The 18,413-nt window shown below is 35.7% G+C and overlaps 1 protein-coding gene across 1 annotated transcript; it reads left to right on the forward strand.

Annotated features, from left to right (window-relative positions):
• The first annotated feature begins 7,376 nt into the window (after window positions 1-7,376).
• Window positions 7,377-16,408, forward strand: LOC107685444 (probable cationic amino acid transporter). Its single transcript, XM_016482024.1, has 7 exons — window positions 7,377-7,674; window positions 9,342-9,578; window positions 9,661-9,878; window positions 9,999-10,145; window positions 11,882-12,090; window positions 13,514-14,364; window positions 15,848-16,408. The coding sequence occupies exons 1-7, from the start codon at window positions 7,377-7,379 to the stop codon at window positions 16,168-16,170; spliced, it is 2,283 nt and encodes a 760-aa protein (XP_016337510.1). The 3' UTR covers window positions 16,171-16,408.
• The last annotated feature ends 2,005 nt before the right edge of the window (window positions 16,409-18,413 follow it).

The following is an 18,413-nucleotide window of genomic DNA, read 5'->3' on the forward strand; positions in this document are numbered from 1 at the left end:
CAGGTATGTCATATGTTAACGCCATGATTCTCTATTGTGATACATGTATTGTTATACATTTATTTGACAGTGTCATTTTTTAACCTGCTTAAATTTTATTTCCTCTATGGATCCACAATGGCCACAATGGTGCATTAAAGGGGTCATATGATGTTGCTAAAAAGAACATTATTTGGTGTAATGAAATGTTTATGCGGTTTAAGGTTAAAAAAACACATTATTTTCCACATACTGTACATTATTGTTTCTCCTCTATGCCCCGCCTTTCTGAAACGCGTAGATTTTTACAAAGCTCATCAGTCTGAAAAGCGAGGTGTGCTCTGATTGGCCAGCTATTCAGTGCATTGTGATTGGCCGAATACCTCAAGCGTGTGACAGAAATGTTACACCCCTTGCCATATTGTGATGCCTTGTCCCCGCCAGAGCGACTAGACAAAAACATTAAAACCCATTATAAACTAGGCATTTGTTGCATCCAGTGGGGACATAATTACCGATTATAATGACTTATACAGTCTTTTTAGCGTTGCATTGCATCGCGCCGCGTAAACATAAAACCATGTCTGCATTTGTGATCGGAGAAATGACAAACAACAAGCGCTACTCTACACTGCTCAAAACTCGCGTTTGAATCGTCAGTGGCAAATTCTTTAAATATAAAAACGTACTTACAGTCTGTGAGTCAGAACAGCCGGCATTGTAGTCTACTCTCCCAGGATCAGGAAACAGTCCTCCATAAAATGCGCTGCACACATCTGAATATTTGGGTTGAACTGTTCTGGAACAGTGTTGTAAATACAACTTAACCACTGATTTCTAGTCGTGTCCTCTTTTGGAAGGCCAAACAAAGTAGTTTCGCTTTCACAACGAAACACATGGCAGGCTATATAGAGTGAGTGGAGGCCGGAGGCCTAGAGTGAGCGGAGGGCGGCTTGAGTGAGCAGAGGCGGGCGGGCTTCGACGAAGGAGCGTCCGGCGGGCTTGCGGCAACCACATGTGACGCCCCCGGACTGGACTCCACTTCATCCACGGTGAAAGCCGATCCCGCGATCCGCGAAGTTGATGTATTTCCTCAGCAACCAGCACGGATCAGCTCTAGGCATGACGAAGCGGATATCGTCCTCTTTTGGAAGGCCAAACAAAGTAGTTTCACTTTCACAACGAAACACACAGCGCCTTCACGACATGGCGGCGGCGGCGGCAACAATGCTACAGCGAGAATAAAAGTTACGCCTTCTTTCTTTGCATGAACATTTGGCTGGCGTTATGCAAATCTTCCCACATCGTGACGTAGACATGTGGGGGCGTGTTAGAACGAGCCGTTTTAGGTAGGCGTGGTTGACTCTTTAACTTTTATAAAGAATATCTCTTTGGATTTGAGACTTTAGTCTTTGCAACTTTACAGATCTTCTTTATGCACCAAGAGCTTGTAAACACTGCAAAGAGAAAGGACAAATTGAAATCGCATCATATGACCCTTTAAATTGTTATGCATTTTAGTGATGACAGTGATTCATCTAGTAAGATCCCTCTGCTCTGAATATTCTTTGCACTCATTCTCACAGAGTTATCATGCGTTGTTTTTAAAAACAATAAATACGAACTCAAGTAGGCTATACGTGCGTAAGCTCGGCTGCGTTCGCGCACTTGCTTGTAGGCTACTGGTCACTATGGGGTCTTTGAGGGTATTACTGTATGCAATTTAAAATATACTGAAAAGAATGGTTTAGAAACCATTTTCACTAAAAAGCTGCTAGTAAATTTCACAGTTAATTACAAAGTAATGACATGTAACATTGAATTAAATGTGAAATTTTGAAGACTGAAATACAAATTGTTGAGTTTTAAAAACTTAATCTAAACTAAACCTAATAAAAAAAATTGATGATGATAAATTGGCACATTTTTCAGTGAACTGAAAGAGTTATGCTGATGATACATGGGGCAACTTTTTGAACAATTTTGCCGGGCAACTTTTTTTGAGCAGTGTTGCTTGGACACTTTCCCATTGAGAATGGGTAACAAATTTCTGCATACTTATTTCGATCGTGGGCCTTGTGTCTCACCTGGTTGCCCGATGACGGCAACATTTCCCAAAGTTGACCGGTGTTCTGACGATTTGTGCTACCCACTCAGATTGTGCTACCTCCCATTAAAAAGATAGGTAGCACAAATCGATAACGAAAAATGCTACCTATCAGATTGTGCTACCAACATTTTATTCATGTGGTTTGAAGCTTTTTTTAATGTCCACCTACCCCTACCCTAAACCTACCTGTCCACACCTACCCTTACCCTACACTTACCCTTAAAACAATGCAAATATATTTTTTGGTAGCACAATCTGATAGGTAGCATGTTTCGTCAGTACAACTGGCAACATTGCTCAAAAAAGTTGCCCTGTGTATCATCTTACATAGGCCTATAGCAAACATGCATTTCATTGAATTTTATTGCAGGTATGACTTATGCTGGTGACATTTTTTTGAAAGATTGACATATGACAGCATGGGGAAGATGTGAAAAGTGTTTGGTCTTGCAGTTGAAATGTATTTGACCTATATTATCGTTGTTGAAAGTGCTTGTTTTTGCAGAATAAGCATGTTCACTGTTGCAGTGAGAGCTGCGATCGTTGCAAACACTTGCTGCATTCTGACATGCAGTCACCATGGCGATACTTTTGTTTCCTGCGGAACCTGAGATCCACTTCAGTCTCAGCCATTGAAGTTGAGTGGCAGGGTAATTAAAAATGAATTAAATTCCATAGACAAGAATTACTACCATAATAATGAAACTGATGGCTTTGTGTCTCTACGACACATGTTTTTTTTGGGAGGCTATTCAGTCTGCTACCAGCTGAGTTTGTCAGTGATCTTGTTTACCTCTCAGACTACAATGAATGCGCTGCAACAAGTTTATTTGATTAACTGTATACTATACAGGCTGTCTGTTTCCTGATTATGACAGTAATTGATGTTGCAGTTCATCATGTCCAGTATATTTCTAAGCCTCAGGAGAAAAGATCTCCTGTTTTGCTTCTTTGTGAATCATCTTGCACATTATTTGCACAACATTAATGGCCCACATTGGAATTTAACATATGTATTTGTCCTGGTAAAGTAGGCTGTAGATTTCAAACTCTTTGTTTAATCCATATCATCAGTCTCACCAGGGGAATGTAAAGTATGTAGCCTACATTGACCTAACAGAGTATGACAATCTAAAACAGTCCAGGAAGCTCCATCCTAGGCAGCTGTTGAATGGCGAACACATCTTTTAATAATGAACTCTCCTCTGATCACAAGGAGAAAAGCCTAAATAATTCACAATGTCTCCGCATTATGTCCCCTGCCGTCTCGACAAGCTTTGCCTGGATTCCTCCTGTACCGCTGGACATAATGGAGAATAGAGTGTAAAATCCCCACTGGTGAGTTTTTGCTCCTTTTCTGCCAAGGAAAAATGTTTTCGATTTGAAACTAGACACTTCTATTTCTGTTTCGCAGAGCTATTTGTTTTACCAGAGTGGACAGAGCAGTTGCAGGCTTTACTTTGGCTCAGGTTGGAGAAAATGTTTTAACAGCAATTCATTTATGGCTCAGCTCAGTATAGCACTCCTTAGTTTAACGTTCAGCTCTCCCTTGACAAACCACAGAAGATCCTCATCAATTTTATATATGGAAAGGTTACCAGTTGCACAATTTAAATGACTTATTGCATTCCAATTTAATTATGCATATACTACATATATTTGGATTAAATGCAGGAGACAAATGCAAAATGTGGGGATTTTTTTGGAGTAAAATGCTGATGTTAAATATAAAATTTAAGTGCACTATTCCAGTGTTTATTCTAATAAATTATTGAGGATAGTATAGCATTCTTTCTCATTATTAGAAACATCATTGCATGTTGTCACATTATGTATGACTATGGAACTGACCAAGGTGCTGGAAAAATGGTCAGGATAAATTAATTTAATTTCAGTGTTTACAAGGCAGCATTGTTCAGATGCTTAATGTGCATTTAAGGGTTTTCGAGCCTTTTACAAGCTTTAAGAAATTAAAGATTTAAGTTTTAAAATCTCTCTGCATTGACATTTGACATTACTTACAAGTTAAAATCTTACTGACATCCATTACTATCATCAATAATTAATTACACTTGGTCTCCTTTCTTGCATTATATTTACACACTGCATTATCGTTGGTAATTTCTTTCTAACAAATATTTAATAATCTAGCTGCTCATGCATATCTGCTCTATCAGTGCTCACTTTATATGGCCTGTTTCTCAAAATCTGCATTGTTATAATAGTCATTAGCCACTTTCGTAAACCCAGTAAAATGCTGTAAAACTGGCCAATTGCTTTTTTCCAATAAAAATACCACATCTGCTGTTCATTGTAAATGAGCTTTAAAGTCTACACCGTTTTCGTTTGGACCGTTCATACTAAAGGCCTGTTCACACCTAGGATGACAACTCAAAACCACAAATTTTCACTTCTGAGTGACAGAACACCTTTTTTTGCATTTTACTGCGCTGCTTTTTAAATTGTTTTTCTATGCAAACATTTGCTAGACGGAGGTCTCTGACCTTTGCGCTGGGCCGCATTTCTTTTTCAGTAGGCCTATCTTGCCCATGTGTGGCACGTTTAAATTTAAACGTGTCTCGAAACCCAGAATAGTGGTGTCATTTCCTTTGGAACTTTATGATTGGCCGAAATCAGACTTCTAACTTTAGCATACTAATCTTACAGCTTGGATATCATATTGTTTCTGTTACAAGGAACAGCATTTTGCTGGAGCTCTGTGTAATTTTGACTGTACTGATGTCTGGCTTCTCTCTTGATATATAAATGCCATTCATCTCTCTTCCTTATAATCTGTTTCCTATCCCTTGCTCTGGATTCTGATGACATCAGTCCTTTTGTCAGGAGCAAATGTAATCAGAGATCCTTTTCAAGACTTCATGAATCATTTCTACACACAGAAGATGAGAGCTGGCCTTTATCTTATATATTTGGCTATAAATTACGAATATTATTTACTGTGTACATATTATTACTTTGTATATTTGAAATATTGTAGCTTATTTGTATTCAGAATTGCTGAAAGGTCATATCTGTCTTCTGTGACCTGGAATGCTTGATTTTCTTTGTTGTTGAATGCTTAAATACTTTTCCATTTCCAGTTATTCACTTAATTCGGGCAGGTGAAATAAGAAACAGAAACGTTAATGGGTTATTCAGACCACAATATAATTATAATATCTATAATATGGCACTCTTATGGAGACACCTGAGAGAGTTTGACATCTGGTCTCTCGCTTTTATTCTCTCCAAAGATAATGCGGATATAACTTCCCTCTGTATCTGACATCATCTGGTAAACCGCTGTCAGCCGTGCTTCAATTCACTCTGTTTTGATAACAGATGAGATATTGTCAGGTTGTATGAAACAGATCCTGCAGGCACTGACAGAGCAGTGGGACTGGTAATTACCAACAGGCAGATCCAGCAGATCTTGGGTCTGTGACGGCAACTGCAGCTTGTCTCGGTGAGCGGCAGGCCTGCATTAGATTGAAGGAAACAAGATAGCACTGTGTGGTGATGCTATCTGTGAAGGGAAAAACAAAGGAAGGCTGTGAGGAACATGGTGGATTGAAGCAGATGGCGACTGACATAGAAGATGACAGTTCATAAATAGGACTCATGCAGATTGGCAGAAGAAAGTATAGTGAAATGATAACATTAAAGGGGTCATAGGATGCTACATGCACTTTTACAAGTTGTTTGAACTGAAATGTGTGTTGGCAGTGTGTGTACACAACAGGTTATGGATCAGGATTCCCACAATTATGAAAAACCTGTAAATTTAAGGAACAACTCTAGTTTTCATGCCTGGAAAACTTGTGGAAATTAATGGACCTAAACAGGGTAAACAAAAACTAAAACAATAAATTGAAATAAAATAAATCAATAAAACTTACGATAAATGTTAACTGAAATAAAATAAAATATAAAGAACCTTAAACTTATTTTATTTTAGTTAGTTTCTAAGGCAACATTTCTCATTTTCTTTCAGATTAACTTGAATTACTACAATAACCAAAATTAAAACTGAAATAAAAATGAATAAAAACTATATTGGCAAATTTTAAAAGAACAGAATCTAATAAAAATGGCAAAAACGCATCACAAAATTACTAAAATTTTAAACTAAATTAACATGGAGGCAGAAAATAATTTTTTTTAATAACCAAAACCATAATAGTGTCTCAGTGATACTAAAATACAACTGATCTTAAAATGCATTCAAATATCATAATTTCTATAGTGAATATATATTTTATGCTAAAATATGTTATGGCATAAATGTTCAAAGCAGGAGGACGTCATTAATGTAATATAAAAATGTTTTTCACATATATAATACATACAATAATAATATTGTTTTGTTTTAGTAAGGCTGTTGCCATTGTATTATATGTAATCAATGTATAAAATATGCTAAATATTCAGGTATTTTCAATTCTGACAGAAATTTTCAAAACAGTATGATGTTTGAGGCTCATCTTAAATATTACCATTTGTTTTAAACATATATAATATGTAATAATACAATAATTATACTGTTTTAGCAAGACTGTTCGAAATTTATTGTTAATCTAGTTTTATCTACTAATCTAGTAATATGATACATATTCTGTTTCTTTAGTAAGACTATATGTAGGCTATATAGTATACATTTTTAATTATTGTTCCACAGTTTGTCTGTTCCAATAACAGTAAACTCTCAATCTTATATTTTGGTTCTGTTTACTGTTTACAATTTGGTTCTGTTTACAGACCTCAGTACTGTTTCTTCAGGCTGAAATATGACGTTTTATTCACATTGTTCTCTCTATTAGTATATCAATGTCCACTAGATATCTGATGCTCTTCATATGCCAATCTGCAAGTTTAATGAGACGTGCCACCATAGCAACATTTCACCTAAGTGAATGAAGGGACACTTTCTATTGTTCGACTATTGTAACATGTTGCTCTGCAGTATTAAACCCAGCCTGATGTTTTGTCTGAGTTGATTATGTTTCATTATCTGTGGATGATATGTGATTTACATGCTTTCCTCTTTTTGTAGGATGTCATTGCGGATTCAGTATAGAGCACTATGATGATTGATCAGCTCATGGATCCTCTCTGAGACGGCGTTTGTGTGTGTGTGTGTTTGAGAGAGAGAGAGAAAGAGAGAGAGGAGGGAGCAAAGAATAAAGCAGGAGACACTCATACAAGACAAGTTTAGAGGAAACACCTGGAACGAGACACTGAGGACAAACCTCACCCTTCTTTTATCCGAGTCTTCCTGTGCTGAAGGATGAGCGCTGTCTTTGCTAAACTGGACCCCAGGAGAATTGAGTGGGAGTCGTCCTGGTATGGACTCCACTCGCGAATCCTGCGCACTAAACCTGTGGACTCCATGCAGGAGAGCTCAGATGACCTGCATGGCACCAGGCTCGCCCGTGTGCTCACTACGGTGGATCTGGTGTCACTTGGGGTGGGCAGCTGTGTGGGCACTGGCATGTATGTGGTCGCCGGGCTTGTGGCTAAGGAAATGGCAGGACCTGGAGTGATCTTGTCCTTCATCATTGCAGCTGTGGCATCCATTCTGTCAGGTGAGAATTTATGACTTTTGATAGTTTATGAACAGTTTGCATTTGAATTTAGGGCATCAAAAATCACTGCTGGTGCTCTAACATAAACAGGCCTCTCATCTGTCCAGTTAGCTTGACAATTGCATGTTTTATGTATACTGTATATATATATATATATATATATAGTTTATTTTATTTTATTTTTTTCCATGTGTCCTGAAGGCTGTGAGATAACCCCTCCTGTCTGTAATCATGGCCAGATGTGCTGTGTTTTCTATGCTTTATTTAGATCAAATTATTCAAATTTAAGTCTAAAGTTCACAAAACCACAGCAATAATATATACCTTATGGGGTCTCTTAGCTTACCTTTAGCAGTTGTGATTTGACAAAATTTTTTAAAGAGGTCCTATTATGCTCTTTTACAAAGTCTTGATTTTGTTTTGGGGGTGTACTAGAACATGCTCTCATGCTGAGCGCGGTTTAAACGCGGATGATTGTAACCACTCTAAGTTTGTCTGCATTGGGAAAGCTAGCGTGTCTCCGACATAGTGATAACACTCGTTGCCTTCTCTAGTGCAGCTCAACCAGGTCTCATCCCATTCGTCAATATTTGTGATATCACAAATCCCGGAAAATATGCGTTGTAGTCCAAACGAGTCGTTCATTGTAGTTTTTGAAAAGTGATTTATTTTGAATAAAATATGTCCTTTAGAAGTGGACTTTGAGCTTTGTAACTTTGCAGATCTTTTTTATGCTCAAACAGCAACATTACAGACTAACTAAAGTTGAAAAAGTGAAAAAGCATAATAGGACCCCTTTAGACCAAGTCAACCAGACCAAGACTTGACCCAGTTCTAGACCAAGAACCAGACTATCAATCTGAATGAACTGAAATAGAGTAATAACATAAAATAATACTAATACAAAATAGAAATAATAGAATGGTGAATTTATTATTGAATTTTAAACACGGGCCAATCAAGTTTTCACCTTGTTGCCAATAACATTTTTTTTTTTTTTAAATACATTAAAAAAATTAATCAATTATATAAATATACCATATTACCACAATTATTTTCCTAATAAACAGAAAATAAAAACATAAGACTGTTATTTTTAAACATTAATAAACGCTATTATTATTTTTAATAATAATAATTTTCTGCATAAATTATAAATGTGAATCATTTTTCAGAAAATGAAAACAAGACTATATTGAAAAATTAATAAGAAGATTATAATTTTTATTATTATTGATAATAATAAATATTACATAAATTATAAATATATACTTTTACATTGCCAATAAAACTTTAAACATGGTAAGCTTTAACTATCAATTACTTTTTCCTAATAAACCGAAAAAGAAAACTGTATATAAGAATGTATCTAAATATAAGTATATTTAATAGTAATACAAAAGTTATATTATTATTAATAATAATTAGAAATTCTACATTAAATCATAATTATTAATAATTTTACATTGCCAGTAAAACTTTAAACATGGTAAACTATTAATTGCTTTTCCCTAATAATCAGAAAATAAAAACACATAGAAACGATAAGCTGAGACCTAAATTAACATCCATAAATGGCCACATCCATAAAATTCCAGAAGTTGACTTTAAATGTGTTTCTGCATTATGAACTTGTCAAACAGCTAATCTCAGTGATTTTCACACAGGCGTCTGCTATGCTGAGTTTGGTGTGAGAGTGCCTAAGACAACAGGCTCCGCCTACACGTACAGTTATGTCACAGTGGGAGAATTTGTGGCCTTTTTCATTGGCTGGAATCTCATTTTGGAGTATTTGATTGGCACAGCAGCGGGAGCCAGTGCACTGAGCAGCATGTTCGACTCTTTAGCCAATCACACCATCAGCCGCTACATGATCAACCATCTTGGAACATTGAATGGCCTGGGTGAGTGTCTTTCCTAGTAATCAGATACTAAACAAATCGCTTGTGTGGTTAATGTGGTCTTTATCCATCCTTCATGTTCCAGGTAAGGGAGAGGAATCTTATCCAGACCTGCTGGCTCTGCTGATCGCTATGGTGGTGACGGTGATTGTGGGTTTAGGGGTGAAAAACTCTGTGAGCTTCAATAATGTGTTGAATGTTGTTAACCTGGTCGTGTGGGTCTTTATGGTGCTTGCCGGACTGTTTTTCCTTTCTGGAGCCAACTGGGAGGATGGGAGGTTTCTGCCCTATGGCTGGTCAGGGGTAAGAATGTTAACTATATAGGAATGTAAATGCATTAGTCTTTGTCTTCATTGAATGTGATGTTAAGCAAAATGAACATTCTACTATAATAAAGATCAATGATTTTTATGTGCTCTGTAGGTCATGCAAGGAGCTGCAACCTGTTTCTACGCCTTCATTGGCTTTGATATTATCGCCACCACAGGAGAAGAGGCCAAGAGCCCTGACACTTCTATTCCATATGCCATAACAGTCTCTCTCATCACCTGTCTCACAGCGTACGTCTCTGTGAGTACAGTGACTCCTCTCATACCCAAATACTGAACTGAGAAGGACATTAGTTAATTTTGTTTAATTACATTAAATATTTTATATTTACATATACATATTTTTAACAAGTTTACCAAATATGATATTATTTCTGTCATGATTCTGCTTTCTAAGGACTTACTGAAGATTTGAGATTAATCATGAAATGAACCCCTAGTTTTCAATAGTAAATATAAATACATAGAAAAAACCTGCCTATAATTTGTGCATTTGTCTGTGGAGTATTGTCACATTTATCTTGTTCACTGGGGGTTGTCAGGCAGTATTCTCTTTCTCTGTAACAATTATTCATATTTTTTATATATAATAATTTCATCAATTCATAGTTGAAGTGCAAATAAATAACTAAATAAATCTTCAGGTAATAACTCCAATAGTTGGTGGAAAGTAAGATACTGTACAGTGCTAATGTAATACAAAATAAATATTTTCAAGGTGTTTTAATCATTCGCTCTAACTTTAGTACAATAAAAAGCCAATTATTTAAACCAAATATTTAATTTTAAGACGCATTTTCTGCAAAATTATATAATACATTTTTGTTGCATTTATAATATCACGATTATGGTTTTTCTCACTCAGTATAAATGGATCTGTGTAATATGAAAATATGAAAACATATAGTGGCCTAAAGGGGTAGCTCACCCAGAAAAGAAAATTCTGTCATTAATTACTTACCCTCATGTTGTTCCAAACCCGTAAGACCTTTCTGTGAAATCCAAGAGCTTTCGGATCCTTCACAGACAGCAACGGACCTGACACGTTCAGATATACTTTTTGTGTGCAAAGAAAACTAAAATAACAACTTTATTCAGCAATTTCTACTCTTACGTGTCAGACAATGACACAAAAAGTATTCTCGTAGCATCATAACATTACGGTTGAACCACTGATGTCACATGGACTATTTTAATGATGTCCTCACAAACTTTCTGGGCCTTGAACGTGTCAGTTGCATTGCTGTCCATGCAGGGTCAGAAAGCTCTCGGATTTCACCAAAAATATCTTAATTTGTGTTCCGAAGATGAACGAAGGTCTCACGGGTTTGGAACGTCATGAGGGTGAGTAATTAATGACAGAATTTTCATTTTTGGGTGAACTATCCCTTTAAGAAGCATGTACCCCTCAAAGGGATCATCATACATATGGTTCAGAAAGCTTTTTTTTTTTTTTTTTAATGTACCAGTTTATAGATAGCCTAAAATATATTTATAAAATAAACATGGATTCTATACTTTGTAACCTAACTCTGACATTAAACTGTTTACCAAATTTGAATATTGAATTATTAAAGGAGAGGCACTGCAGAAAAAATAGGTGTTCAAGATATGCAAGTATTTCAGCCTACATTGCACATTCAAACAATCCAATTAATCATTCAAGCACTTCAGAGCTGGCCTGTAATTTATTTAAGCCCATTCTGATCCCTAGAGCTGAAGACCTCTGCTCATTCTTTTTCAAATATTAATCTGAAAGCAATTTGATTTTACTCTCCTGCGACAGATTAAATGCATCATGACTTTTCTTATTGTGCAATGGAATCGGATGAATCATCCTACGGCATCCATTCATCGCCACACCTTGAAATAAGTTCTGGACTGAGATTGTGTCCTAAAGGACATTTCATGCCATGTATTTGAAATTGTTGTGACAAATGCCACATAATAAGCATTTGACCTGTTTATATGTCTTAGGTGAGTGTGATTCTGACGCTGTTGGTGCCATTTAACCTGATTGACGGTGATGCCCCGCTTATGGAGATGTTTGCTGATCACGGCTTCCTGGCAGGGAAGTATATTGTAGCTGTGGGCGCTGTGGCAGGACTCACTGTCAGCCTGCTGGGATCTCTGTTCCCTATGCCCAGAGTCATCTATGCCATGGCAGGAGATGGTCTGCTTTTCAGGTATTTGTGTATATACTTTTCTCTTTTTTATGCTATGCATGTTTTACAAGCTTTTTATCCCAAGTTTGTTTCAGTGTTATTTTTAGTACCATTGAAATGGTTTTGGTAATATTTTGAATTAGATTTCATTTTTATATTTTCTGTTTTCAGTTTAATTTTAGTAAAAGTTTTAGTAACTTTGTTGTTGGTTCAAATTGTTATTAGTTGTTATTGTTGTTTTACTGTAAATATGTAGTTTTTAATCACAAATATTTGGCCAAATTGTGCAGCCCTATACAAACAAGTGAAGCAAACCTGGATTTTTTTAAATTAAATTTTACATCACAAATGCAAAATTGTTTTGTTTTTTTAAGTTAAAGTTTTAATAATTGTAGGTTTTGGTCATTGTTCTTTCTCTTTCTTTCTTTCTTTCTTTCTTTCTTTCTTTCTTTCTTTCTTTCTTTCTTCAAATCTTTCTTTCTTTCTTTCTTTCTTTCTTTCTTTCTTTCTTTCTTTCTTTCTTTCTTTCTTTCTTTCTTTCTTTCTTTCTTTCTTTCTTTCTTTCTTTCTTCAAATGTTGGCCAAATTCTCCAGCCCTACAAACAAGCAGCATAGCAATCAAGGTTTTCAATAGCAATTTAAAAATCACAATTATATATTTTTTTATCTGAAAAATTTAGATTTTCTTTTAAAGTTTTAGTGAATTAGTTTTTTTTTTTTTTTTTGTAATTTGTCATTTTTATTCATTTTTTATGCAGATATAGTTTTTAGTCACAAAATAAAACACAAAGAAGCAAACCTAGAATGTTTTAAATCACATTTTTAGTAAGTTTTAGTAATTTTCCTGTAGGTTATCGTAATTTTTCTTATTTATTTTAATATACACATAAATTATAGTTATTAGTTATAATTATAGTATTATTATTTTTTAACAAATCGTTGCTCAAATTGTGCAGCCTTACAAACACATCATTCCTGGATTTTTTAAAATCACATTTTAAATCGGAATCACAATTTTTTTGTATAAATAGTTTTTAATCACAAAATTTTGGCCAGCCTTACAATCAAGCACAGCAAACATGGATGTTTTTAAATGATTAAATCACATTTTAAATTGTGATCACAATTTTTATCAGCAACAATGCAATTATATATTTTAGTTACAGTTTTAGCCATTTTATTGTATATTTTTGTCATTATTTTCAAATGTTTAATATAATTTATTAGTTTTAGTTTATTTTGTTTTAGTACCTCAAGGTGAACCAAATAAAAATGGAAGATGATAAATGTTGTCTTGGCAATAGCTGAAATGAAATAAAAATTTTTTTTATATATTTTATTTTATTTCAATGAACGTTGATTTTATTTCAAGTAAGAAAAATGTTTTTTATGGTTTTAGTTTTAGTTACCTATAATGACTCTGGCTTGTTTGTGTGTACGCCAGGTTCCTGTCCTTTGTGAGTCCGCACACAGAGACGCCTGTGGTGGCCTGTGTTGTATCAGGCTCTCTGGCTGCTCTGTTGGCTCTCCTGGTGAGTCTGAGGGACCTGATCGAGATGATGTCCATCGGCACACTGCTGGCCTACACACTGGTGTCGGTATGTGTGCTGCTTCTGCGATATCAGCCCGCCAGAGATGGCTTCACCAGTTTCCTTACTGAGGAGGAAGAGGAGGAGCGGAAGAGGAAGGAGGAAATGATGGCAGCTAGTGAGAAGGACATGAACTCACCTGGTGGAGAAGAGTACGCCGACAACCCCTGTGGGGCCAAGAACCTCTCCTCCAAAGGAGACGACGAAACTCTGATTGAAAAGTTGGACTCTGGAGGTTACCAGTCGGATAGTTCCGGCTACGGCGTTGGAGATAACGGCACTGAGGTGGATGACTCCAATAGTCTCTTGAAACGCATTTTGGGGTCTCATTATTACACTATACGGATGCGTTTGGGCCTGCCAAACTTGGGCGATAGGCCCACACCTGCAACAGGACGTACTGTTACTTCCTGTGTCCTCCTTTTCTTCATCTTGACCTTCTTTCTCTGGACGCTTGTCATCTATGGCTTCGATCAGGTCTCAGGAGGAGCTCGCTGGGCAATATTACCTTTTATAATGACTGTGATTGTCCTCATGGTTACTTTGGTTATTATTATTCTCCGGCAGCCTGAGAACCCTAAAAAGCTGCCCTACATGGCGCCCTGTGTGCCCTTTGTGCCCACTGCTGCCATGCTGGTGAACATTTACCTCATGCTCAAGCTCTCCAGCATCACCTGGGTGCGCTTTGTGGTGTGGTGCGCACTAGGTAAGCCAGATCTTCTCTTATGTACGCTAGACATTAGGGCTACACGAATAATCGGAATAAAACCTGTTATAACTTAGTATGATTATTAAATTGCAACGGCTGCGATTAAATTAAATAAATATATGCGCATGTTGCATGTTAAGCACAGAACTGTTCTTACACGTGAGCAGCTCATTATTTACTTATCATCAAAAAAAAACGAAGGTCTGATCTATAATTTAACATTTGAAAATGAAGAAATTAAGACTCAATTATAATTTTTTTCTTCTTTTCTTTTTTTACATTTTGATTTTAAATATATTGTTTAAATAAAATATTAAATAATGTGAAATAATATTTTGTGATTTAGTAGTAGTAGTAATTATTATTATCATTATAATTGCTAAATCATAAAATATTATTATAATCATTTGATATTTTTTAAATAAATCGAATAAATTATTTCATTTTACAGTGAAACCTTACAATAGTAATATTTCTTTTGTTTTTTGTTGTTGTTGATTTTATTTGGATTATAAATAGATGATTTAAAATGTATTATTTAAAAATAATTTAATTTATTATTTAAAAAATGATCAAAACCTTATTTATAATAAAAATGAAAGAAATATCACTACTGTAATATTTCACTGTAGAATAAGGTATTATATTTATTTACATATATTATTTCTATATTATGTATTTACAATATTCTTTACATATTATTTACAATTAATATTTATATATATTTACATGTATTATTTACAGTTATTTACAGTATTATTTTTGCTATATTAAATTATTTACTTGTTATTTAAATATTTATAATCCAAACAAAAACAAAATAAGAAATATGACTATTGTGATATTTCACTGTAAAATAAAATAGAGTATACTCTATAATACTCCATACATAACCTAAAAAAGTTAGATTTTTTTTTGGCGTTTATTACCTTTACTTTGATTGGCCAGTCGATAGACAGGAAGCGAAGTGTTAGAGAGAGAGGGTGGCAGGATCGGCAAAAAGTTAGATTTTTTTTTGGCGTTTATTACCTTTACTTTGATTGGCCAGTCTATAGACAGGAAGCGAAGTGTTAGAGAGAGAGGGTGGCAGGATCGGAAAAGGTCCATGAGCCGGGACTCGAACTCGGGACGGTTGAAGCGCAGCGGTGCTATATGTCGGTGCACTGCCCGTGAGGCTATCGGCACCAAAAAAATGTTTTTTTAATATTGCATTTGAAATCACAATCACAATTTTTATCAGCAAATCATGCAGCTCTACTCCATATATTCCCAATCATCTAAAGGCCCATTTACACCAAGAATGATAACTATAGCGATGACTAAATTAGCTGCACGCTGCAGTTCTGAAAGTGATTCCAAAGATATTCCTTTATGTTGTTAATGTTATAGTCATGGTGTGCACTTCCCTGTTCTCATAGAATTAGAATGATCATCCTTGGTGTGAATGGGCCTTAACTGACCCCATCTCTTCATCCTATAGGTGTGCTGATCTATTTTAGCTACGGGATGTGGAACAGCTCGCTGGAACTCAGCGCTAGAGAGGAAGCGGCTCATGCCAGCTCCTACCAGAGGTATGACACGGAGGTGGACGACAGCTTCAGTGTCGATGAAGACCTCCCTCCTCAGGAGGACGAAGAGGACGGACAGTACCAGGGCTGGGCGGCTGAGGAGCGTGGCTATCAGAAAGACTACCAGCAGCACTATGATGAACAGAGACCATCCAACAGTCACAATTACAGAAGTAAAGGCAGGACCAATAAAGGCTTTGAGGAGCTGGTCAATGAAGAGTATTCACCTGAGTGAGCAATATACACTAAACTACTGTCGCAGTGGAGGTTGGATTTGGGTGACCATGATTTTGGCAAATAGAATATGTTCCTAGGTCAATGCCACAATACTGTAATAAGTAATGAAGACAAAAGGAAAATGTGCATTATGACGATAAATTAGACAATTTTAATGAAAACATACTGTTGGTAATATATGTTTAAAGTCAGAATGAAACGGAAGCGACATATAGTGATACATATCCGAGTGAACGGAAGATCATGTTACGAAATTTGAGTAAAAAGGTTAAAAAAAAAATAGAAGTTTACAAAAAGATCAAGATGCATTTATAAAACATGAATTTTCATTTCATGCTTACTTTAAAATAATTTCTTTTTAAATTTATATTCATATTATTTAATTTATATAATAAATTAGTGACATGGCAATATGAATTTAAACAATATTTTTTGTCAAAAGACAAAAACTAAACAAACCCATTATTAAAATTAATACTTTTATTTTGATTAGGATCTCATGAGAGCAAATGGGTAGTTAATGGTTAATGTTAGTATGTGCTTGTTTGAGAGGAACAGTCCAGGAACACATTCTACTTGACAAAATCATGTCTCTCTAATTATTAAATCATTTTGTGTGTATTTCTTAGTGAACTTAAAAATATTTGTTCTTGAACAGGTACTTGTTAAAATGCATTTGCACCTTGAGACAGATAAGCGATTATCTAGAGGGATGTTTAGACCCGTTTTTTTTATTGAGGCTTCATAAGTGCCTTTAAATAGCCCCTCCTTAATGTTATTCTACTTAAATCAAATATATGCTTACTTCGATATTGAACAGATTCAGAATTTGTATTTCTTTCTCATGTGAGCTGCTGTTACAGTGTTGGTTTTAAATTCACTTTTTCATTATACGTAGATCCTAAAAGCAATGCCTTTGTCTTCTCCATATAAAAACTCAGGATGACTCTTTAAAGCAAAAACTGATGCAAGTTGTCACTACATGAGCAGAAACCCTCTGTAGATGCATTGAGTGGACTTTTCACCTTACATCATCTCCACAGCTGTGTTTGATCTAAAATCTCAAGCTCTCCTCTGAATTTCAAGGGGAAATATTATGATTGGCTCCCTGTGAAAGCTTAATAGTTCTCTAAATATTTTGCGACATTGATATCAAATTCTTTCTATGCTGGTTTGTAGAAATGTCTTACTCTTGTGGTTTAGGTTTGCACGAGGATATTTACATTTCTTCCCTACAGCTGTGCGTAAAATCATTCGGATTCAGAACACATTTATATACACAGAGATCAAGAGTTACATGTTTGAAAGAATCTACAAATATATTTAAAATGAAATATTAAAATTAATATATTTTACAAACACAAAAGGTGTCTTTTTTGTGTCATCAGCTATAACAATATTTTGCGAAGTTCATGTTTTCATTTAGACACATTACATTTGTGTAACATGAGATGGCATGATGATTTGAACAAGCAATATGCATAACAGTGGACGGTAGTTTTGTCTTCAAACCCCCAAACAGCGCATAAAATAATACATTACCCCAATAAATCAATCACCAACCATATGAGACCAGAAAAATGACCGGTTATCCTCTTACAGATATTTGTTCTCAAATTTCAAATGCTGATTTCCTTGGAGGTTGTGTGCAGGAAGCTGTGAGGAGATCAGGAAAACTTCTGGTCATTTCCTGTTCGTCTGTCTATCTGTCTGTCTGGGTGTACATGCTTTCCTAAATGCTGGCATTAACTAATAAGCTTAAATGCACAACTTTTACTTCTGTCAGGACCACTATCGTCAAAGATGATTGACAATTAGCATACAGTTTGGATTGGCGGTATGGTTCTGTTCTGGGCAAGAACTCCCTGCGCCTCCATGCAGCCTAGCATGGATGAGAGCAGGGAGAGCAGCAATAACCCCCCAGGGTAAACAGAACAGAACTAATATAAATGTATTGCAGATATTGTTAAAGTTCAATCATTTTATGTACACATTTTAGAATTAGTCTGATTCAATGAGAATCAGAAGGCTGAATCCCGACTGACAGAGGAGGAGTTGGGGATGGAGGAGGGTAATTAGCTATTGAGCAATGCAAAAACTGCTGATAATACTGAGGGACCTTATATATGAATGCTTCGATAGATGTCGTATTCCCATAGGTAGATGGGGATCAGCTGAAGGTCAGCTGATGCGAGCTTGACTAACGTGACCTGCCAGAACTAACGCTACGCTTGATACAAG

Source organism: Sinocyclocheilus anshuiensis, unplaced genomic scaffold, assembly GCF_001515605.1.
Source record: "Sinocyclocheilus anshuiensis isolate Anshui unplaced genomic scaffold, SAMN03320099.WGS_v1.1 scaffold862, whole genome shotgun sequence".
Taxonomy (NCBI): Eukaryota; Metazoa; Chordata; class Actinopteri; order Cypriniformes; family Cyprinidae; genus Sinocyclocheilus; species Sinocyclocheilus anshuiensis.

What these genes read in the sequence shown, in the direction of transcription:
- LOC107685444 (XM_016482024.1), top strand. Translation starts at nt 7,377, where the DNA reads ATGAGCGCTGTCTTTGCTAAACTGGACCCCAGGAGAATTGAGTGGGAG. An exon ending in GGAGATGGTCTGCTTTTCAG is followed by an intron (nt 12,091 to 13,513) that starts GTATTTGTGTAT and finishes TGTGTACGCCAG; the next exon opens with GTTCCTGTCCTTTGTGAGTC. An exon ending in TGTGGTGTGGTGCGCACTAG is followed by an intron (nt 14,365 to 15,847) that starts GTAAGCCAGATC and finishes TTCATCCTATAG; the next exon opens with GTGTGCTGATCTATTTTAGC.